Consider the following 22,804-nt stretch of genomic DNA (forward strand, 5'->3'; position numbering starts at 1 on the left):
ATATACAAATACATATATATACAAATACATATATATACAAATACATATACAAATACATATATATACCAATATATATATATATATATATACAAATACATATATTACAAATACATATATTACAAATACATATATATACCAATACATATATATACAAATACATATATTACAAATACATATATTACAAATACATATATATACCAATACATATATATACAAATACAAATACATATACAAATACATATACATACAAATACATATATATACAAATACATACATATACAAATACATATATATACCAATACATATATATACAAATACATATATATACAAATACATATATATATATATATATATACAAATACATATATATACAAATACAAATACATATACATATACATATATATACAAATACATATATATACCAATACATATATATACAAATACATATATATACAAATACATATATATATATATATATATATATATACAAATACATATATATACAAATACAAATACATATACATATACATATATATACAAATACATATATATATACATATATATATCCTACACAGGTGCAGTTCTAGAGAGCAGTAGATGGAGATAGATGAAGAGAGATGGAGATAGATGAAGAGAGATGGAGATAGATGAAGAGAGATGGAGATAGATGAAGAGAGATGGAGATAGATGAAGAGAGATGGAGATAGATGAAGAGAGATGGAGATAGATGAAGAGAGATGGAGATAGATGAAGAGAGATGGAGATAGATGAAGAGAGATGGAGATAGATGAAGAGAGATGGAGATAGATGAAGAGAGATGGATATAGATGAAGAGAGATGGATATAGATGAAGAGAGATGGAGAGGGAGATACATCGATAGACAGAGGCAAAGATTCAGACATGGATAGGTGTGAATACAGGAGTGCGAGGGTCTGCTCATCTGGCGTCTGCTGCGTATTTTCGACGCACCTCTCCAGTAGTGACCGCGAAGTCGGTATCTGAACGAGAGAGGAAAAAGTGGAGGAGTTCCTCGGCAAGCTTCTTCTCCTCAAAGGTGAGGGTGACACTGTCGTCTCTCTCCCCGCGTCTCCCTCGTCGTCCTTCTGGATCGCGCGAGACGGTCACACTCCGACTGTCGGGCGAACGCTCTCTCGACGGTTTCTGGAGAAAAGGAAAACCTCGAAAAACCACCGAACTCAAAGCCACGCTCCCATCGTAGCTGACAACTAGCATGGACCATGGGCGGCGCGCAGCGGAGAACCCCGCACAGTCGAGACCCAGTCCTCTGATTCTTTCTCCTCTCTTTTTTTCCTCGTCCACGCTCCACTGTCCCTCCTTCTTCTCTCCCCTTCCTCCACTCCTCCCTGCTTGCCCCAACCGGTTTCGCCGTCTCTCCCTTCTCTCTGTGCATGCGGCTTTCCATCGTCTCTCTGTCTACGCGGCTGCTTCTGTTTGCCGCGTTTTCGCCACTCTCGCTTCGTCTCCTGTCCCGTTCTCTTCTTTCGTCTCGTTCTCTTCGTCTCTTGTCTCGTCCTCTTCGTCTCTTGTCTCATTCTCTTCGTCTCTTGTCTCCTTCTCTTCGTCTTTTGTCTCCTTCTCTTCTTTCCTCACTAGCGTTTGCTGGAGCTTGCGTAAGCCAGCGAGAATGGATGCAGCCAACCCGGGAGAAGATGAAGAAGAATTGAACGACGAAAGAGAAGAAGAAGGTCGCGAAGAGCTCGCTTGCGCACGTCGCGCCGCGGCTGGGATTCCGGCTCGTCCGCGCTTTCCTGTCCACGTTGGAACCTGCCAAAAAAGGCCATTGAGACACGTTGAGATGGAGAAGGCGAAACGAAAGACAGATCCGGAAAGACATCCGGGAAAAGTAAAATCCGGAAGAAAGGACGGCGCATCGGCGCAGCACTCCACGAAGAGCGAGACCACAGGCAGACACAAACTCGGCGACAGGAGCGCCACCGAAGCGCGCCGGAAGAGGGGAAATTTCTAGCAAGTCTCTCAGAGACAACGAGGCGGCCTGTGTTGCTGATCTCTCTTTCGTTTTTGCCTCCTGTTTGCGCGTTCTCCCCTCTGAACCTACGTGAATGCCATGGGACATGCGCTCCAGCTGAGAATCCCTCAGGGCCCGCATCGCCGCCTTCGCTGAGAGACACACGAAAAGGGTGCATAGAGGGAAAAAGAAAAGCGGTCGCGCAAAAGCAGAGAAGACGGGCGAAACGAAGAGGCGCGGCTGCGGGGAGGAACCACGGAGGAGAAACGGAGAACCTAGGAGCGGAAGGAACAGAGGAGACACGACCACGCGGACGAAGCACAGAGATACCCGCGGAGTCCACGCTGCAGAGAAGGGAGCGGCGAGGCGCTAGAGGAAAGACAGACAGAGAGAGGGGGAGCGGCGACGCGCAAGAGGAAAGAGAGACGGAGACAGAGACGGGTGCGGCGCGCAGACGATGTGCGGGTTTGGACGCGCCGGCGGCTCTCACCGATGTCGCGGCTCTGGCGGTCGACGATCGCGGCGTCAAGGAGAGGGCGTTCCACGTCGTCTTGCGTGAGGGAGGTCTGACAGAAAAACAAAACGAATCGGCGAGGCGAAGGTGGCCAAGAAGGCGCGGCGACTACGCAGCGAGAGGAGAATATCGACGCGGCCGAGGGGACGGCCGGCACTCTGCAATTTTTTCTGTGTGGAGCGAAGAAAAGCGAAAGGTATATACCTTGATGCCTTTGGCGTCGAGCAGCGTCTTCAAAATGAGGTTGTTTTCTCTCGCCAGGTCTTCCCCGAAGTCGCCTTCTCCCTGCGCGCCGCTCTCGGCCGCCGCGCGCTGGAAGGCGTGCCACGTCTCGTCTTCCACGTCGGCACGTTCGCCCCGTGCTTTTCTCGCCTTTTTCTTCTTCTCCGTCGCCTCTTCCTCGCGCTCTCTCTTGAACGCCTTCTCTGCAGCGCGGCGCTCGCAGCGAATCCCGCCCCGCAGCCAGTCGCGGTAGCTGAGGAGAGAGGCAGACGAACGAACGACCAGGCAACGCCACTCTCTCAAATACAGAAGGCCGCGGAAAGAAGAATGGAGAACGGACAGTCGTGGGCGACGAATGCGAAGCAAAGTGACCGCGTCGCTTACTTCGAAGACGCGCCTGCGTCGCCGAGCGCAGTGCTCGCGGAGAACCCCGGCGGAGGGGGAGGCGGCTCCAGCATTTCCTGCGAGACAGCGAGACAGAGAGAGAACGAAGGATGAAACGCCGACGGAGAACCAGCAGAAGGCGACGGGGAGAACGAACAGCGAGGCGAAGACCAGAACGGTAGAGAGGATGAGCTAGCCCGAATTCGCGGCAAGTGCCTGGCGCCCAGAAGGAAGGGAAGGCCCAACGGGTCAGCACGCCGCGAACCGCGCGCGAAAAAGCAACGGGGCGGGCGACTGTCTCCCCCTCAGACGGCCGTCGGCATGATTTATTGCACACCCCATCGAGGCGCGTCGCTGCAGCCTCTCGCTCTCTTGTGCGTGCCTGTATCCGCCGAGTTCGCCACTGTGTCTTTCTTCTCGAGATTTTTTCCCCTGCCGTCGGCTCTACCTGCAAGTCGTTGCGCTTGAAGAACTTCCTTTGGCGCGGATCCTGCAGAACTTTCTGGCTCAGGAAAAACTTGAAAACTTGGCGGTGGTAAACTTTCTCCTCCATGCTGCCGGACGTCAGCAGCCGGTAGATGCAGACGTCTTTGCTCTGCCCGATCCGCCAACTCCGTTCGCGGGCCTGAAAGGAGACACAGCGAAGGTGCGGAAGGAGACACAGCGAGGAGAAAGCGAAAGAAACGCCCATCGGCAGAAAGGAAACGTTTCGAGGGAGCGACTCGGCGACAGCGGCCGCCAGGTCTTCACTCGACTCGGGGCGAAGAGCAGGGAGACGGAACACCCGGCACAGAGAGCGTTCGCGTTGTGAGGGAGCGAGCCCAGGGCCGTTCACTCCGCATGGAGGTTCGCGAGAACGGCGCAGAGAGAGAGAGACGAAACGGGTCTTGCGAGGGTGGAAAACTTGTTGAAAAGTTAGTCCCCGCCGGCGCGGCTGTGTGTGCGCCTCCCTTCGACCCAGACGCTCGCACCTCTACCGCGTCCAGGCCAACTGCTCAGTTGAGAGCGGTCTCCGCGCGCGTGTGAATCGCATCACGAGCCCAAGTGCACAGACATGTACAAAGGTGTTTGCTCGTGTACCAAGAGGTACTTCACCCACGTGCACGCTGTGCACACCTACGCGCACCTACAATAGATAACTATAAATGCATGCAAATGAACGTCCACAGGCACATATGTATGGGGGTGTATGTGCCCTGAAGAGGGACGAGGAGTCTTGTGTAGCGTCGAGGAAGAGAGAGGTCTTCCTGAAGAGGCACTTGCCTGCATGTCAGTCATCGGATTCCAGTCGGGGTCAAAGATCACCACTCGATCGGCGGCGGTGAGGTTCAACCCGACGCCTCCAACGCGCGTTGTGAGAAGCAACGCAAAGATTGACTGAAACAAAGGAGAAACAACAGACGCACAGTGCCCGAAAGAAGACCAACGCATCCCATCGACACGCACCTGCATGCGTGGACCTTTGTCCTTGAGTGCATACACACTAGTACATACACACACAGACCTGTATACATATATCTGCGCATGTGCAAACGCGCGCACGTGTATACATTCCCACGTCTCTGTATTCACACACGACGTTACCTGTGTCTACATCTGTTTATGGATCTGAACACGTGGATCTGTCTGGTCGACCTTAAAAGCACATGTAAAAAGCAGCAACACGCCTCGGCAACTACGCCCATGTCTCGTGGGGTGCACTTGGGTATGGAGACGGCAAAACCCTGGACGGGGCGACCAGTGTGAAGCGTTTTGGCCTATAATCGGAGACAGAAACCTGGGTGTTCGCGGGCGTGGAAGTGCGAAACTCGGTGTAAAACAAGCTGTACCGAATCTCTCTGGAATCTGTCGACAATTGCGTGCCGACTGGCGACGGGTACTCCCCCGTCCAAGCGAAGGAACGAAAATCCTCTGTCTTTGCTTCCAGCGGTCTTTCGACCGCTCTTCTTCCCTTCCTCGTTTTCGCGCTTAACCGAAGGCAACGACGAATCCCCGGAGGGTGATGGAGCCGCAGAAGGCGAAGACGAAGGCAGCGAAGTGTCGCAGTTTTCGAGGAAAGTCTGAAGAATGTCGAGCATTTGGACAGTCTGAGCGAAGAGAAGGACGCGCCGACCTTCTGCCTTCCACACGCGAAGGATCTCGCGCAAGACGATCAACTTCCCAGACCTGAACCCCGAAAAAAAGAGCCCGTTTGAGAAGAGCGTTTACCGCACCGTGACTTCTCTCCCGCCTCGCTTCTCGAGCATTTACTGCTGTGTTCTCGGCTCCCCCCTGCAGTGCTGGTCTCGCTTCCTCACATCCTGCCCTCTTTTGCGTCTCTCCTCTCTCTCCCTCTGTCCCCTCTTTTGCGTCTCCCTATTATCCGCTGCGGCGTCCGGCACCGGTGAATCGCGCTCTTCGCTCTCTTCGCTCACGCCTCACCTTTCGGGGTTTCCGTAGTCCTCAGGGCGCACGTCGTTGTGTACGAGCAGCAGGTCTGGGTGGTTCGCGATCTTTCGCAAAACCGAGAGAGTGAAGAGCATCCGACACCGCTCCCGTTTCTCGAGCGTCTCTTCAGAGGCCTCGTACGGCGATGCAAAAGAATCGTTTGGATGATAGTGGTTCCGCGAAAAGCGCGCCTTCTGCGCGGCAAGAAAATCCACGTAAAGCGCGTACTGCTCGGGAGTCATGTGGCACAAAAGAACCTGCGACGGGAAAACGAAAACAGCAAAAGCAGACGACTCCAAGTCCCTCGACACAAGACACCACCACGCAGAACATGTATACATAAGAAATGTGCGCGAACGTTTAGAAGGAAAAGGTGTAGTTTGGTCAAACTGCCAGAGTCTGAAACGCGACCAGAAGAGAAATGACTACAGGAAGACCGAGAAGAAGAGGTTAATGCGGTGGTATGCAAAGAACATCCGTCCACGATACTGCAACATCTCGTACACGGACGAACGCACCTCATTACCTACATATCTACATGTTTCGCATTCTCACCCTGCGTCCATGTCCGGTTATATGTTTATATGTGTAAACATAAAACTGTGCGTGTGGGGATGTAGATGCACTTCTGGGATACGTGAGAGTCTCGAAGGAGCTTCGCGACTTCCGCGAATTCGGTTGGGAGTGGCAACGCCAGGTGTCTGCGGAGATCGGCGGTTTCTACCTCTTCAGCTTTGTTGGGCAGACGAAGGAATTCCTGCATTTCTTTCTTCGACCGTCTGAGAATCAAAGGCAGCGCAACTTTGCGCAGAAGACACGCGCAGCGGTACGCTGTCTCGACGCGCTCCCGAGAGGCGTTCGCGTAACCGCCCTAAGCGAAAGAAACGAAGAGGAGGGAGACAGAAAGGGGTGAAGGGAGAAAACGAAAAGCACAGAGCAGACCCTCGCAACGAGTAAGGAGAAGAGAGAGACGGAGAAGAGAGAGCGGAAGGCAGGGAGATAACGAGACTGCCTAACGAGAAAGAGAGAAACACAAAGGATATGAGAAACGAGGAAAGGACACAGTCGTTCTCGGCCCGCACAGATACCGGCTTTGGGTGTCCTGTCCAAATGAGATCCAGATACGTAAAAAAAATGAGACGCGACGTTAACGTCCGGCCTTGCTTCTGAACCAACTTGCAGTAGCCTTTCTCTGTCCCTTCCCCTTCTGTTTGTCTCTCCTCGGAATCTTGTATTTCGTTCCCCTTCGTCTCTCTTCTTATCTCCCTTCTTCTCTCTCTTCTTCTCTCCCTTGTTCTCTCTCTTCTTCTCTCCCTCCTTCTCTCCCTCCTTCTCTCCCTTCTTCTCTCCTCTTGCAGCCTTCGCAGTCCTCACCATGGTGATGGGTTCGGCGATTTGCTCGAGAAAAACGGGAAGTGTCCCTAGGCGTCCCGGAGCCGCAAAGTCCAGAAGCGACCAGAACTCCTGTAAATTGTTTTGAATCGGCGTCGCTGACAAAATCAGCCGATGCGGAGTGGGCAACTGGCAACCAGACCAAAAACGCACAAGAAAAAAAGCGACAGAAAACGAATGAAAAAGGCGGCGCAGCTGGGGAAGCCAGAGACAGATGAGCCTCTTCACGCATAGCGCACCTCACACAAATTTTACGCTGCAATGTACACACTTGCTTGCATATACTGATATATGGATATATATTGACGTGTAATTACACAGGTGACTGCTTGCACGGCCGATATCGGTGTAGAGACGGGAAAGCGGTGATTGTATACGCCTACAGAGACAGACGAAAAGTTAGACTAGCCGTGAGCTACGAAGACAGGCGCGCGCTATGCTGTGTGTCGATCTACGTTCCTGGACAAAACGATACGTGATTTTGATGGACCTAAGTGCATGCAAACGTATAGCGGCAGAGAGAAACAAGGATGCATGCGCGAAGCGTATACACACCAACATAAATAAATATGCACAGGGGGCATGAAGATCCTGCGAATATTTAGGGACAGTGTGCCTAAAAATATGGAAATTTCAGATCTGCACAAAGAGTGGTCCGGCTCCACTTTGTGGACGAACGCGAGCGCAACCGACTTGCTTGACCGCCAAGGTAATCGCAGCGTGAGGATTTCTTATTTTTTGCCCCTCATCCAAAATGATCATCTTCCACACGTGTCGCAACAGAAGCCGCTGCAGAAAAACAAACCCAAGGAAAACGGAGACGAAAAAACGCTTCAGAAAAGAGGAAAGCGCGTTTTCGAGTTGAAGCCTCTGGTCGTCTCCGCTCACTCATAGCCCGACAGCGCAGCTCTGAGAGGAACGTGCAGGCCGGAGGAACGTTTTGCCGATTAGAGAGAAATGTGCACTGGAAAGGCGAAGGAATGAAGGACAGTCAATGCGGCGAAAACAAGCCGACAAAGACGACAAGCTTACCAGATGCATTCGAAAAGTCTCGTATGTGGTCAGGAGAATGCCGTTACTCTCCTCAGCTCCCCGCGCCGCTTTCTCCAAAAGGTTGACACTCTACGCATGCGGGAAGGGACCACACATGCACGCGTGTGGGGATACCAACCAGTAAAAGAGGCATGCGCAGCTCTGTTTCTTGAGGATATGCACGAAACACATGTGGATAGATCTCTTCATGCAAAGCTACTTTTACACATGTATGTACAGGGGTGAACATATACTCGTTCAGGCATGTGTTTGCAGAAAGCAAGACAAGCATGCAAATCGTCTGAGCGCACATGCAGCGGAACGTTCACAAGAATACCACGCGCATGTGTACAAGGGGTATGTGTATGAAAGATCCATGTGTACTTGGTGCAGTTCTGTTAGTCGAGGTAACCGCACCCGAAATCGTTACCACGAAACGCGCACCAAACAAAAAGCGAGAACTGAGAAGACGGTGCCGGCACATGTCAACGTGCCTCATCCCTCTATGGGCGCTTTCACATAAATACACAAATACATCCTTCAGCAAATATATATATATATACATATATATACATATATATACATATATATATATATATACATATATATGTTTTATGCATGTGCGCCTGTGTGTGCATGCATATTTGAGTGGCTATGGAGACGTGCGTTGGAGACTGGGCGAATCTCGGCTGTTTCCGCTGCCGCTTGCCTTGTGGTGAAAAAGGCAGACGCGCAGGGGAGGATACCAGAGATGAAATTCTTTCGTCCACTGATGCAAAACGGTTGCGGGGCACACGACGATGACGCCTCCGTTGCCTCCCTTTCGAGAAGACGGGTGCTGAGAAGAGACATTCGCGGCTGCCTGCGCGGCGTCCAGCGGGAGCGAGGCCGCCAAGGCTGCCCGAGTGATTGCCTGTCGCTGGAAATCCCACAGATCCTGGAAACAGCGGGGCAGAGAGAGAATAAGGATACACGGGATGGCAAACCCAAATGAGGAAGGAAGACTTGTTTCTGGTCGCCGGGGGAGGCGACATCCACTTTCTTTTCGAGTTCTGGTTCCCCTTTGCTCACCTTCATAACTCCGGAATGGTGAAGTGCAGCGAGGAACGCGACAGCCTGAATCGTTTTGCCAAGACCCATCTCGTCTCCCACGATCCCCCCGACGCCTTGTTTGAGCAGTTGCCAGAGCCACCGGACGCCGGTCTGTTGATGCGGATACAGGTTTTCCCAAATGTATTTGGGGACTCGGAGGAAGGACTGCGCAAAGAGGCGAGAAGGGCCATCGCGATCTCCGCCTCCGTCGCTCTCGCCTGGCAAGCGCTCTTCCGCCTCGGCAGAGATAAGGATGTCCTCTCGGCAGGCTGCGCCGTCGCTGTCTCGAGCGTTCGCTTCAAAAACTGCTATGCGACGACGATACACCTGGAGCGAGGAATCGTCAACGAACGCGTTGTGCAAACTTCGATGGGGAGAAGAGGCGGGCGAACGAGAGAGAGAGAGAGACGAAAGGTCTCCCGGCAGACGTTGCCGAGGCGGTTCGCCAGGCGGATCTTCTGACGGCTCGGAAGAAGCTGGCGCCCCGACCTGCTCAAATGTGGAATCTCCTTTCTCTTCCAGCGCGCTGTCAGACGCAACGGCAGCCTGTCGCCCCGGCGACGCGCCCGTCGCGTCTCCTCTTCCGCTCGCCCCTCTAGGGTTGAATCGCCTCTTCGTTGCGAGCTCGCCCGCCCCAACGCAGACACTGCGGGGCAGGTACCCTCGCGGTGCGCCGCTGCCTAGAGCTTGGTCAGCTGAGTCGTGGCCGGTTGGGCATTGAGAATCCCCCTCTCTTTTTCTTTTCAAAGCCGCACGACCAGACGGCCGGTGTGATGGCTGCTCACTCGTCCGTGGGCCAGACCGACTTGTCTGAAGCCCTCGACGCCTCTCTGTTGTCTCCGTCTCAGGCGTCCAGCAGTCGTCCTCGTCCAGGTCCGCCTGCTCCTCTTCGTCTTCCTCGTCTTCCTCCTCTTCCTCCTCTTCCTCCTCTTCCTCCTCTTCCTCTTCCTCCTCTTCCTCCTCTTCCTCTTCCTCCTCTTCCTCCTCTTCCTCCTCTTTCTCCTCTTCATGGCCTTCTCGGTAGGGCCCCTCAGAGCCAGTTCGCTCGACGGAGCAGCCGAAATCCACCGCGCGTTCCTTGTCTTTCTCCGTGTCTCCCTCCGCTTCCCGAGTGCTTGGTCGATCTTCGCTGTGAGTTCGGTTGTCTTCCTTTCGCATGCATTCACGAAAAGGGGGCTCTACGCCGCCTCCCGTTTTCAGGCGCAGTGCATCGCTCGCGGCATTCCTGGGAAGAGGCAAGAGGCGATTCCGCGAAAACTCCGTTTCCGTCTCTCTCTCTCCACAGCTCTCGGTCAGCTTGTCTCCGACAGCTGGTTCCAAACGCGAGGCAAATCCTCTCACGAGTTCATCGAGGCCGGTCCCGCTCCGGTCTTCCACTCCATAGCCAGAAGAACATGCAGCATTCTGTCCCTGCACTGTCTGCTCGGCTCTGAAAACATCGTCCTGTCCCCGGGCATCTGACGAAGAAGTTCGTTCAGCGGAAGGGGCGTTCGACCGGCTGATCAACTCCGGACACGACGGAGAGGATGAAGCACCCGAGGAAGACGATGTCGATGCCAACGATCGGTTTTTCTGTCTCTGTTTTTTCAATGTTGCTTCCTGTTGCTGAAGTTCCTCTTGAACGCGTTCTTCTACCGCAGAGGCAGATACAGCACGTACGCCGAGACGTTGAAAAAGAGACAAAGAGAGGGACGAGTCCAGGACGCTTCCGGATTCGTTGGCTACGGACTCAAGTGAGCTGGCTGCTGCAAACAGAGGAATGCCATCACCCTCTTTACCGTGTGGTAAAGGTGATGCCTCTTTTGATTGGGCTGTTGAGACGATACTACCACCAGGGGCTGAAAGCGCCACGGTAGCGCCTTCTCGTCTGTTACTGTCTACAGCATGGGTATCTGCACTCTGGCATTCTTTCGAATACGGCCTGGAATTCTTCTCACGGTCTTTTGAGGCCATTCCGGCAGCACATGGCGCGAGAGGACTCGACGCGACTCCGCCCGAAGCGGGAGTGTGTTGCTTCTGTGGCCATGCTCTTTGGCTTGGATGCTCAATGTTGAGACCTGAGAGATCACCTGCCTCAGCAGCGGATCGCTCGGCCTCCCAATTTTCATGACCTGCGTGGAAGGCTGGATTGGCTCTTCCAGAGTTGAGGGAGTCACTCTGTTTATCGGTGCATGCGTCATTTGTTGGCGCCATGGGTGAAGGTAGCGGGAGAACCACAGGGCGCGAGACGTTTGTTTCTTGGACGGCAAGCAAAATAGGCAACGCGAGACCGGCGGCGAGGGCTCCTCAAAGCACGCGCGCGCACGAAGAACAGCAAGAGACCGGCAAACGCGTCACTTGGCAGTTGTCATGCTGGAAAAGCAACTCCCTTTGTCTGTCGGACAATCTCAGGAGCTGAAGCGAAGCCGCCATCGGGGTGTATATACACAAGAAGCGCCGCCGCACAGATGCCGCAGAAAGCCGACGGTTAGCGGCCTCAAAACTGAGTGACGAGGGAAATAGGGCGCCTCTGTGTTCTGTTTGAAGCGAAGAAACGAGGCAGTACCACGTGTCTCTGTGACAGAACGAACTGGAAGATGCAATTCATCGGTTCCGGGAACAAGATCGGTTTCTAACTACTGCGGAGAAATGTGCAAGACCCGCAGCGAATCAATTGTAACTGGACAGCTTTGGGGGCAATTTCTCTTACAACACAGTTTCGGGGGTGAAATGAAATTCAAGAAGAAAAACAACGGAATATGCGAATCACTGTGACGAGTTGTGCCCAATTCATCTACAACAGAAATGGAAACTTCCCTTACGCAAACCCAAAGACAAGAAGGCCTCGCGCCTTTGCGACAGACCCGTGTGAATGACCCTCAAGGGATGCCTGAACGTTGCTTGGCTGGTCGTTTAGACAACTCACCGGCTTTCAGTCTAAACGGAAGCATTTTCCGCGGGCCAAATTTCCCCAGAAGGGAAAAAAAATTAGACTGAAGTGTTTGCAAGTAAGCTTCTTTCGCGATTCTGTATCTGTCGCATCTGAGAGGGCAATCTGCAAGGCCGTTGCATGCACAGGAAAAAACCCACACGTCGGGCGTCACAGTGTCGTTAGCATGTAATTACGACAATGAAAACGGATAAAACGACGCCTTCCAGCCTCGCTTCTTCTGATTTTCCGCTTTTGTTTGGTGTTCGTTTTGTGGGACGCCATCTAAAAAGCGGGGCGTGTTTTTTTGTGATCTTCCGTGGGGCAGAACTGTGACAACAAAATTTGAGTCGTGTGAGCATAGTTGAACGGTAGCGTCTGTCGGGAAGGGCTTTTGCGAACCGATCGTGTGTGTAGCAGAAGCAGAGCGTGATCTATGCAGTCCTTTTCGTATCTGAGCGGTTTTGTATTTTTTTTTAGACGCTGGTTGTACAGACTGCAGTAATTTTTGTCTTCGCCAGGGAGACGCGGCTGCCACCCAGCTGTGTTTGACTCTAGAATCAGCAGAGTTGAACTATGGTTCAGTCTTTTTCGGCCTCTTCTCGTGGGTGTGGCGATAACGTAGCTGAAGCCATGTGGTATGCTTGCCTTTCCTGCGCAAAAGATCTCGGGTGGTTCGACGGGCGTTCTTTGTCGCGCAATCGCGCGGAGACGTGAGACCTACGTGTCGCCCACAAAAAGCGTTGAGCTCGTCTCTGTGCGTTGATATGCCGCGAAAAGTGGAACACGTTTACACAGAGGGTTGGGTTACGCAGACGCGGCGATACAGTTTGTATATGTGGCACTTGTGGATGAAACTCCCAGTGGAAACGTGTCTCACTCACTGGCTAAAACGACCCGATTCCTTGTGTGCGCGCAACCAGGTGCCAGACTGCACACAAAGGTGGACAACGCTCTGAAAGTAACTGTGCGCAGAGGCCGAACAGGCAAACGCCTGCTGAAGGAATGCCAAGTGTCGCAGAAAAATGAGTCTGAGCCAACGCATTTCGGGTACAGGCATACGCCGAACAGTTCACCACCGCATTGATAAAGCTGCTCTGCAATGAAAATGGCGAAGTTCAAACATAACTTTACAACGTCACCCCGTAGGGAGAATGAATAGAAAACCTACATGTATCGGCCTTGGGGTGATTCGTCGGAAGATAATTTGTGGCATATGCGCGGAAAAATAGAGATCAAAGCTCAGCAGCCAGGCATCGATCTGGTTCTCAGCCATGTCATCGTTCGTATTCGTTTGATACAGGTGCATTTATGGAACTTATCACGAGACGAACAGCACATTTGAACTCACACTAAATGGAGCCTCCTTGCTGTCAAGGACGTGTGTGTGTCACTGTTTGGTGATAACGGTCTGCAGCGACTGATATATTGGCAAAGCTCGAGAGCCCCACGAAGATATTTTTTATACTCAGAAAGAAGCCCGAATCCTGCCAGAGGGGGAGCAAAACCCCGGATGGAGATGTCCATTTGAGGTTCTTTTGGCGTGGCACGGGGTCACGCCGTCGCGTATGCTTCCATACCGCAGCAAGCGTACCGAGTAATTCATGGTTCCCTTCTTCGGTTTTTTGTGCCATCGACTCCAGGGGGCATAAAAGATGAAAGAGAGAGGGGACTTTTTGCAAGACATATCAAAGCTTGCTGCGGTCTGCGTGATGTAGACTTTAGACTGGAACGCTCACCACCCACAATGGCCGTTCACTTCATAGAGAACCCACTGCTCACACGGAGGTGAACGCCGTCTAGTAACACGCATTCCGTGACGATGTTACAGATTACAGCTGCTTGTTCACTAAATGGACGCGGAAAGCCTTGTATTGTATGCCGGGAGGGTGACAGCTGTTTCTCTTCAAAGATTGTGTGCTTTCGTGCATCCTAGAACCACACTCACATTTGCCTGTTTTGCCATTTTCGGCCAATTCCTCACGAGCAACATACCAGCAGGTAGGCAGCTGGTTTCATGCAAAAACTAATGTTTGTTTACGTAAAACTTCGTCCCGACGGCCTATCCACCGGCGCTGAAAAATCGTCTATATCCCTAGATCAGGGCTCCTTTCCGCATTCCACAGTCCTTCGGGGGCACAACCGGCCACTCAACTCTGTTCGCCTTTCTCCAGTGGTATGTCTTGGCTTTTTTTGCGGCACATGTCAGTGAACCGTGTGCAGACGAGTCACGAGAGGTGTGCGGCTCCGTCGGAGCAAGCCTTCTAAATCTCCGAACAGATTGGCCTCAGTATGCGACACTGTCAAGCCGTCAGTTGACTTGGTGTGTTTATTCTAGTCATCTTGTTCTAGACGGGTACTTTTTGTTCTCTTGATTCTCATTCCTCAGTTTGAGTTGCCCCTGCACTGTTCACTGGCTACCTGTTTTTCCCGCTTTTGTTGTCCCAGAGGGGTTAATTGAGACTGTTGTACATCTCCCGTTTCAAGACCCAGGAAGTGTTGATTACGCCTGTGTGTGTGTGTGTGTGTGTGTGGGTTAGGTGAATTACTCTTATACGCACGGTTTGCACAGAGCGTGCCGCGCGTCTCTGACCTGTGAATCCAAGCGCGCGATCCAATGAAAGCGAGAACAGCGGAGGGTTCCTCCCCGTTTGTGCATGCCGCTTCAGTACCTTCTTCAGCTTCCTCCCCCTTACATATTGTGTTTCCTTTTGCTTTTCCCGTGCACCATCCTGATGGCTGCTGTCGTTCGAACTTGTCGAATTCGCCTCCGCACAGACACTTTCCTTGCCCCATGTGAAGCCTCCGAAGTCTTGCGAGGGAGGTTAGTGCACAACATATCGGCGTCAACTGGTCTCAAAACGTGTTGTTCTGCTTCGATTGGACAGTTTCAGCATGCCTCTTGTCTTTGGAGAAAATCCACAGTTGCCACTCGTTCTTTTTGTAATAGGCCTTCATATCCGTATGCAAAGAGTATACTTCCGACAGTCGCAATTCGGCCACTCTCATTGGCGAGGCAAGGAATCTCAGTTGCGAATCGCACGTGGTTGGGCGACCATGCTCTCAAATGTCCCCATTATGATGTGCAAGTGCCGATAGCACCGTCCGAGCGCGCATTTTTTTGCGACTGTCGTTCACTTTTCTGTTCCCAAACATTTTTTGTCGTGACTGCTACCACGGTCGAAAGGCAAAGCTTCAAGGAAAATACCAAAAACGGAATATTACGTGTGACTGTTCAGTCTGAAAACCCTTACAGAGTACCCTCGCTTTTGAGGCACTATCGTGGCCTACATATCGGGTCTGTGGAACCTAATCTTCGCGAATTTCCGCCAAGAAAAATCACTTGGCAACAAGAAAGGAAAGCCCTTCTAAGTTCGGAAATGGCGAGACAACAGCCTGAATCCTCAGAAGAAAAGCGCAAGAACTCAAATTACCCTCCCGGATTAGAAGGTGTCGTTGCGGGAGAATCTGCCATATCAAGTATTGGACCGGCCAGCTTAGCAGGCGAGTTAAGAAGCCAACGAGAAAAGTCAACTTGCTTGAGTGTTTGTCGTTTGCCAAACGGAAGGGAAGGTTGGAATCTGACCGCGTTTAATGACTGGGAGCCGCGTTCCTCTTCAGCCGCTTCTTCGTCTGCTTGCAGAGAGGGCTGGGTGAACTGGGGTTCTGCGCACGTAAGTGATACGGGTTGCGGGCGTTGGGACATGGCAGATACCGTTGCCTTGTGCGTCTCGTTCTCTGCATATATATGCATCTATGTGAATCAGTATAGGTATGAGCGCATTTAGGCAAGTGTGGAAGAGTCGATGCCATTTCGGGGGTTACCATGTCTAAGAACATGAGAATATGCCGTGTCAGCGAGTCCGCGTGGCATCCTAGGCGAAGGCCACACGGATTTGCAGGTGAACGCGGAATTGAAGTGTATCATCCGGGTATTTTTGCCGTCATGTTGCCGCAGGTTTGACATACCGGGGCTACCGCATCGCTGACCTGACTGAGAAAGCGACCTTCGAAGAAGTCGTGTTTCTCTTGTTGCATGGTCGTCTTCCAACGAAGGATGAATTGGAGCGTCAACATCAGGAACTTGTGAAAGCTCGTATATTACCGCCTGTCCTTAAAGCCTGCCTCGAGCGCTTCCCCAAAAGTGCACATCCTATGGTACTCATTCGAGAGGAACCCAAAAGGACAAGCACACCATGTTCACAGAGTGCACACTATTACCGTTGAGAATGGGTGAACCGGGTCTTTTCAAAGAGAAATCGCCTTGCTATCTTATGAATCAGAAACCGCCAGTTTTTCTTTCCGAGAAGATATCGTTTTGTCTACGCTATTGGTGCTTTGCGGTCTGTCCTAAGGTTGAAACCAGCACCACCACTTGAAGCATCTGCGGGGAATATCTCAGTTCCATTTGCTGAATCGTAGACCGTGGATGCCAAAACGAGTTAGTCCACGCACGCCCGAGTGAGATTTTCTCTCGTTTCGTTAGCGCTTTCGTGTTTTCCGTTAGTCCTGGAAATGATTATCTACTTTCTACAACGGTGGCGCTCGTGCATGTACACAATATCTTCACGTCGAAGAACCTCGCAGCGATCCCATTCCTCACGACGTTGTTTTCAAGCTTTGCCAGCACGCATGACACAGATGCATACGTTGGCTCTGTGTGCTTGCAGATATATTTAGATATGAATATAGTATGGATGTGACGACGCACAATGATGCATAAACATCTAGATAGCGGCAAGGCCAAAAAGTGTATTTTTTTGATACACATACACGTATGTATGCATGTATGTATTCCGCGAGCGCGTCTGTATTCGTGCATAGAAAGTTCTCTGTTTAATCGTTTTTGTTGTGAGTGTTCGCTTGGCACCCAAGTCCTGTCGGCAGGCACATCCCCGGCCACTTTTCGCGTCTATCAACAGCAATTCAAGCGATTCCCCTTTCCGTTTTTCTCTTCATCTGTATGACTCAGGATGTCCTGAGGACAGGCTGCTCGGTGATGGGGATGCTGGAGCAAGAAAGAGTCCCGCCAGAGCAGCAAGCGAAGGTGGGTTTCGATGTCAAGCTGTTGAAAAAGAAAAGGTCTTTCCCGTAGAAGGTCATTTCGTGGTGCACCGTTTTCCGCCGCTCACTACAAACGGCGCTGCTGCCTGCAGAGTTAAGGTGCATAGAAGAGCTGCTTGAGGGCATCCTTCCGCTGTGCCTTCCCCCATCGTGTCTCCGTCCGTGCGTGTATGCAGGGTCCAACTCTATCTGCGATGGGGAGGCGTTTCCATGTCGATTGCTTTCCCCGCATCTCTTTTTTCTCTCTGCTTGAGGGCTGAGCGAACTGCTGTACAGATCTTCTGGAGCCGATGCGGCACTTCTGTTGTGAGCTGGGAGAGCCGTTTTTTGTGGGAAATCAGTAATTCTAAAATCATCGACTCCAGACCGTTCACTAGGGGTTCTGGTGTTTGAACGCCCGCCGTGATGACCAGTGTTCACCAACAAGTCCAATACGTGCGTTGGCAGTCTCTGGGATCTCTTGCTGTGTGGCTATTTCTTGTCTTCAGATCGGTGTCAGATTGATAGGCATATACAGTAGCATATTGTTCTACTGGTACCACTACGCTCATCACGGGATAAGAATATGCGAGGAAACCGATCCAGCGGACTCCGTCGCTGCCCATTTCCTCAAGCTCTTAAATCGACATGACTCTCTTGCTGAGGTAACGTTGACGCGACCCTCCTTTTCAGCTTCTATCAACCACTCAACATCTTCGTCAGTGGGGAGCGGGCTTTTTTGGTATCCAAGAACATGGCCATATCCGAACATACCTAAGCATCTAAAAGTGTGTTTTGGCATGTGTCGATCCTGTAAGGAAAGATACTGGGGCACGCCAGGTGTGTCGAAGATACAGTGTGTCGCGGCTTCACGCACTGAACAATAGCGTCTGAAGTAAATGTAAGTCTGAGCTTGCTCTGTGGTGTTGTGTTGTCTGTCTGCGAATCATTACGTTCATGGGCACACGAAGAAACAGAAACATAATCGACACGTTTTCGTGGTGTTGCAATCCGTCGTCCGTATATATATATATATATATATATATATAAAACCGGCACGGTGCGTCTGAAGATGCACGGAGCGTCCATGCAGTAGAACCACGATTTGTTCGCTTGTCCCGGTGCATGCAGTTATCTCTTGCTTCTCTTTCATCAACCAAGCGGATGGCGTACCGCATGTAGATTGTGTAGCGTTCTCCGCCCGCGACGCCTTGGCTCCGGTGTTCTTTTTTTCAGCCTCATCCTCTCGAAGTGAAGACGGTCGATGTTTCTCTCATTCTGTACGCGGAACATGAGTTCAACGGTGAGGTCTCTGTCTTCTTGGGCCTTTTAAAGCCTACCAACAGGGATAGATGCGAACAGATGTCTGTGCAGAGAAACGGCTGCCGAAACACTGCTGAGAACACCCAGTCCAGTTTTGTATAACTATGTGAACACAAGTATGCGTGTATATATATATATATATATGTAGGGTAGTGTGTTGTCATCGTGGCAAAGGCCTTGTGTTTTTCTCGTGCATTAAGAAGGGTCGGTGTCTTCCGCGATTCCGCTTTCCTTGTGCGCAGCGTCCACTTTCGCTGCTCGAGTGACCGCCGCCACACGGTCCGATATCTACAGCGCAATTTGCAGCGCCATCGGCACTCTGAAGGGCCCTCTCCATGGAGGCGCGAACGAGGCGGCGATGATGTTTTTGCAGGAGCTGCGCGACCTGCAGCACGCCAACGAAGCGGTGAGTTCTCTTCCTCTGGATGAGACATTTCGAACTGCGAAACGCGTGAACGGGGAGAAGGCCTTCCGTTCAGTCACTCAGGAGAGACACAACAGTTCATCAGTCGCAGGAAGATATAGAGCGGCCTCATCTTCGCCCATAGTTAAATGAAGGCGGCTTCTGCCAACGATTCGAAGGCGTTAGTCGTGCTGTCGATACAGCTGCATTCCAGGTGCGCTTTTTAGTGCAAAACACTCTGTCCCAGACAGAACAGGGATTGGCAATCCACGTAGACGCGTCCATGTTACTAGAGGTGCGTTTGCACGCAGGGATGAAATAGCACATGTGAGCTCTGCGAGCATGGTCACATGCAGTCACATGCGCATCTTAGAGGCATTGACATATATATTCGCATGCGTGCATACATGCGCATGCATATATGTCTATATGTGTGGGGTTGGATGGGCGGTGGATCTTGCAGCTTGAGTCGATCTGGAGACGCCACGATAGGGTTATGGGTTTTGGCCACCGAGTGTACAAACAGGGAGATCCTCGCTCTCACCTCATGATGAAGTTCGCGCTCGACCTCGCCGAGAATGCGCCGAAGAAGGATCCGAACCTCGTGCGGATTGCGCAGCATATCGCGGAGAGAATGGAGAAGGAGAAGCATCTTGCTGCGAATGTGGACTTCCCCTGCGCCATTGCCTACCACCAGTGAGAGAGGACCTCGTCCCCTTCCGATCGTTTCTGCCTCATACCCCCAGTTCAAGCACAGATATATATAAATATATATGCATATACACATGTACTTGTACTCGTAAAGGGAGTCATAAAAGCGTATCCAGAGAGCCTCTGCCCGGGTGTTCGCCGTATAGCCGTGCCAAGTCTGTCACGCGTGGCAGTCGAATGTACTTAGATCTGCAAGTCATATATAGAGAAGTGTGGAGAGACGGAGATTGAGGTCGAGATGCAGGTTTGCATGCGTAGGGTCGTCCACGTCCACAAACGCTCGGTGTCTTGCCAACCGATTGTCTTGCGACTCCTCACTCTTATGGGCATCACCATGTCTGCAATACCCACGTGCATCTGTGTGTATCTCCCCGAAAACGTGTGAATGCATGCTTGTGTGGCTCTGAGCATGCATCCACGAGCAGAGGTTATTTGCATATGTTGGAGACGCGTTTGGTTTCGGGTTCTCCGCTTTTCAGGTGCGGCATCCCGACAGATTTTTACACGCCGCTGTTCGTTCTCGCCCGCACCGCAGGGTGGACGGCGCACATCATCGAACAGCGCGCAAACAACCGATTGATTCGGCCTCTCTCCCATTACGTGGGACCTCCCGTCCGGTCCTTTCCTTCTATCGAAGAACGTGAAAAGGAACCCAGTCGCGCGGAACAGTTCGACAGTCGCCTGTAGGCCTCCGTCTCCCCAGATCGTGGCTTGGCAGATTCCCATTCTCCTCCGCACCAACCGAGGGCGTCGCTGTGCTTGCTGGGTGCGGGCGCTCTCGATCGCCGAGACAGGCAGACGCGTGTCCCTTCTCGCTGAAGAATCGGTGCATGCGCCGCTCTCTGTAAACATCTGTGAACATTCTCTTGGTGTTTTGTAGTGGGCTTGGCACCGAAACACAGGTGATAAAGAGTTCAATGTACATGCAGACACACTTATGTATATAATTATATATGATACAACCATGTTTCGAGGTGGACTCAGAGACACGCAAGAGTACGGATCTGGATACCAGCAGGTTTGTGTGTGGGATTTTGTAGGGTTCTTTTGGGGGAAGAAAGAGCAAGTGCATGCACGTAGATATGTCGAGTGTGTTTGAGAGATGCTTTCGTGCGTGGCAGTTCAGAGGGCTCATGTTGTTCGTTGTTTCATATGGAACTCAAAGGCTTTTTGTGAGCGACAGACAACCGAATAAAACGTCTCGCTCGGCTGACTGGAGAGCCGCGGTGGCCGGGAACGTCGTCCTTTCGCTCCGAGGGCGCAGACGTTCAGTTATCACTTTTGCCATCGCGAAACGGGTTTGTCACGGCTCCGTCGACCTCGCATTCCACGTACAACTACGCGTATACATGTGTGCAAAGTATGTATACATATGTAGATATCTGCCATGTACTGTAGATATTTGCAGTGTACACCCCACACCTAAGCTATATACACTCCATATATAGGTTGCAGAAGCCTATATCTGGTGACTGTTCTGGCGGTTGAGGAAGATGTTCGTGTTGCCTTTGAAAGCCTTCACGAGCAGGCAGCGAGAAAGCGCGCGTTCTCGGTGAAGAGTTGTGTGGCGTTGACCTGCCACAACGGAGACGTAACAACGGAGTTAGTCTCGAACGAAAGCACAAAAGATATCGAAAAGATCGTCTCAAATCCCAACTCGACAAACCAATGGGCGTAAATATATATGCACTTGTGAGCGCATAACTATACCTTTGCACATATATACGTATATGTATACATATGAGGGTGTTTTATTATCCTTTGGAGCAGGCACGGTACAGGCTTGATTCACGTGTACGTACAGAAGCGTCCCGAGGAAGTCATGCGGCGCTCTCTGTCAGTTTTTGCCTCTGTGTGGAGCGGCGCATCGCTGCGGATTCTCCAGTCGCGCTTTTGCATCTTCACGTTTCCCAGAACCCCGCGCCAGGCTGTTCTGTCTCTGTGGCGTGTGCCACGGCTTCCCAGACACTGTCACCTCCACCTCGCACTCTTTGGCGCTCTCTTTCTTCCGAGTCTTCTGACTCTGTCTCCGGGCCGTCGCCTACCTCGTGCTTCTCCGCATCCACGCCGGAACTCGCTGGGAGATTGCAAAACGCCTCGACGTTGTCTTCTCGAGGCTGGCCTGTCGCCCTACGGTGGGTCCGGCTGTGACGGCTGTCGAGCAAGTGCTCGATGGCTTCGTCTTCTTCTGCAACTTGTTCAAACGCGTCGAAGAAGTCGGCGCCTTGTCGCGTCTCCGCCCCAACCATGTCTTCCATGTCGCGGTCGACTTCTGCCGCCGTTCGCCGGTAGCTCCGCCACCCTCCAGCGGATCCGAAGAAGTCGCAGCTGTCCAGAAGTTGAGCCTGCGAAGCCGACGGCGTGTACGCGTCGCCTCCGTCGATCCACGTTTCTTGCAGCCAGTCTCTGTCGGGAGACTGGACAATCGCAGGCAGGTCCTGGTCGTCTTCGTCGTCAAACGGAAGGGCATTGTCTCCGATCTCTGCAGCTTCGGGGCGGGCGGTCGCGGCGTTGGGTCTCGGTTTTTCTTTTCGCTTTCCGCGAGGCGATGCACACGGAGAACGGCCCCAGGCCTGCGAGACTAAGGTCACTTCCTTCTCGCCAACCTTCAGCGTCTCTTCCCACTCCGCCGCCCGCGTTCGCTTCATGAAGCGATCGACTTGAGCGTCGTGCGCCTCAAACCATGTCCCAGACGTCTCGTCGCGCGCACAAGACGAACGAGCGGAGGACTGTGGGGAAGATCCCGGCTGTGCTCCTGGACAGCTGTCTCCGTTCTCGTTGTGGAGCCTTTCGAGTTCTTCGTCCTCTCCCGGTCGTGCGCCGACGCTCTCTCTCGCTCCTCGCTCCGCGGAGTCTGGCGAAGAGCTGTTTGCAGTCGTGTCTCCTTCGCCGCTCTGTTGGTCTTCGGCTGTTCCCTCGCCTCTTTCTCTGCTCTTTTGAGTTTCACTCTCTCCCTCGCCTCTTTCTCTGCTCTTTTGAGTTTCACTCTCTCCCTCGTCTGTGTCCTGACGGAGCGTCTCCAACGGCCAGGCGCCTTGTCTGTGAGAGTCGGGGTCTCCACCCTTCTCCGCTCCTGCCTCGCGGCTCCTTCGTTCTCTGCGATCTTCCCTGTTTCTGTTTCTCCCGCGTTTCACGGGCTGTTCGCCTTCGTCTTCCGCGTGTGCGTCTCTTCTCTCTCCACGCGGATCTTCTTCCTCGTCGCGGGCGATATCTTCGTCGCGGGCGATCTCTTCATCGCGTTTTCCCCCCCTTTTGGCGTACATTCTTCTTCCGTACTCGAGCATGTCGTCAAAGTGCTTTCGCATCACCTTTTTTCTTTTGAGGGCTTTCTCTGCCTGCTCTTTCAGACCCTCGTCGTCCTCCAT

At 52.1% G+C, this 22,804-nt stretch overlaps 3 protein-coding genes across 3 annotated transcripts; 1 reads left to right on the forward strand and 2 right to left on the reverse strand.

Moving 5' to 3' along the window:
- Window positions 1–1,435: 1,435 nt before the first annotated feature.
- NCLIV_024770 (putative DNA excision repair protein) lies at window positions 1,436–11,244 on the reverse strand (the record flags this gene model as incomplete). The annotated part of the gene is made up of 15 exons (XM_003882672.1): window positions 1,436–1,786; window positions 2,079–2,140; window positions 2,479–2,554; window positions 2,707–2,977; window positions 3,109–3,185; window positions 3,557–3,733; window positions 4,414–4,485; window positions 4,938–5,274; window positions 5,530–5,792; window positions 6,260–6,406; window positions 6,910–7,056; window positions 7,621–7,716; window positions 7,960–8,049; window positions 9,031–10,682; window positions 10,989–11,244. 15 exons carry the CDS (start codon window positions 11,242–11,244, stop codon window positions 1,436–1,438), a joined length of 4,074 nt encoding a protein of 1,357 aa, XP_003882721.1.
- Window positions 11,245–16,922: 5,678 nt separating this feature from the next.
- NCLIV_024780 (putative citrate synthase) lies at window positions 16,923–20,126 on the forward strand (the record flags this gene model as incomplete). Its single annotated transcript, XM_003882673.1, has 6 exons — window positions 16,923–17,006; window positions 17,512–17,667; window positions 18,239–18,305; window positions 18,568–18,731; window positions 19,192–19,424; window positions 19,919–20,126. 6 exons carry the CDS (start codon window positions 16,923–16,925, stop codon window positions 20,124–20,126), a joined length of 912 nt encoding a protein of 303 aa, XP_003882722.1.
- Window positions 20,127–21,340: 1,214 nt separating this feature from the next.
- On the reverse strand, window positions 21,341–22,804 carry NCLIV_024790 (conserved hypothetical protein; the record flags this gene model as incomplete). The annotated part of the gene is made up of 1 exon (XM_003882674.1): window positions 21,341–22,804. One exon carries the CDS (start codon window positions 22,802–22,804, stop codon window positions 21,341–21,343), a length of 1,464 nt encoding a protein of 487 aa, XP_003882723.1.

Source organism: Neospora caninum, chromosome VIIb (genome assembly GCF_000208865.1).
Source record: "Neospora caninum Liverpool complete genome, chromosome VIIb".
In the NCBI taxonomy this organism is placed as follows: Eukaryota; Apicomplexa; class Conoidasida; order Eucoccidiorida; family Sarcocystidae; genus Neospora; species Neospora caninum.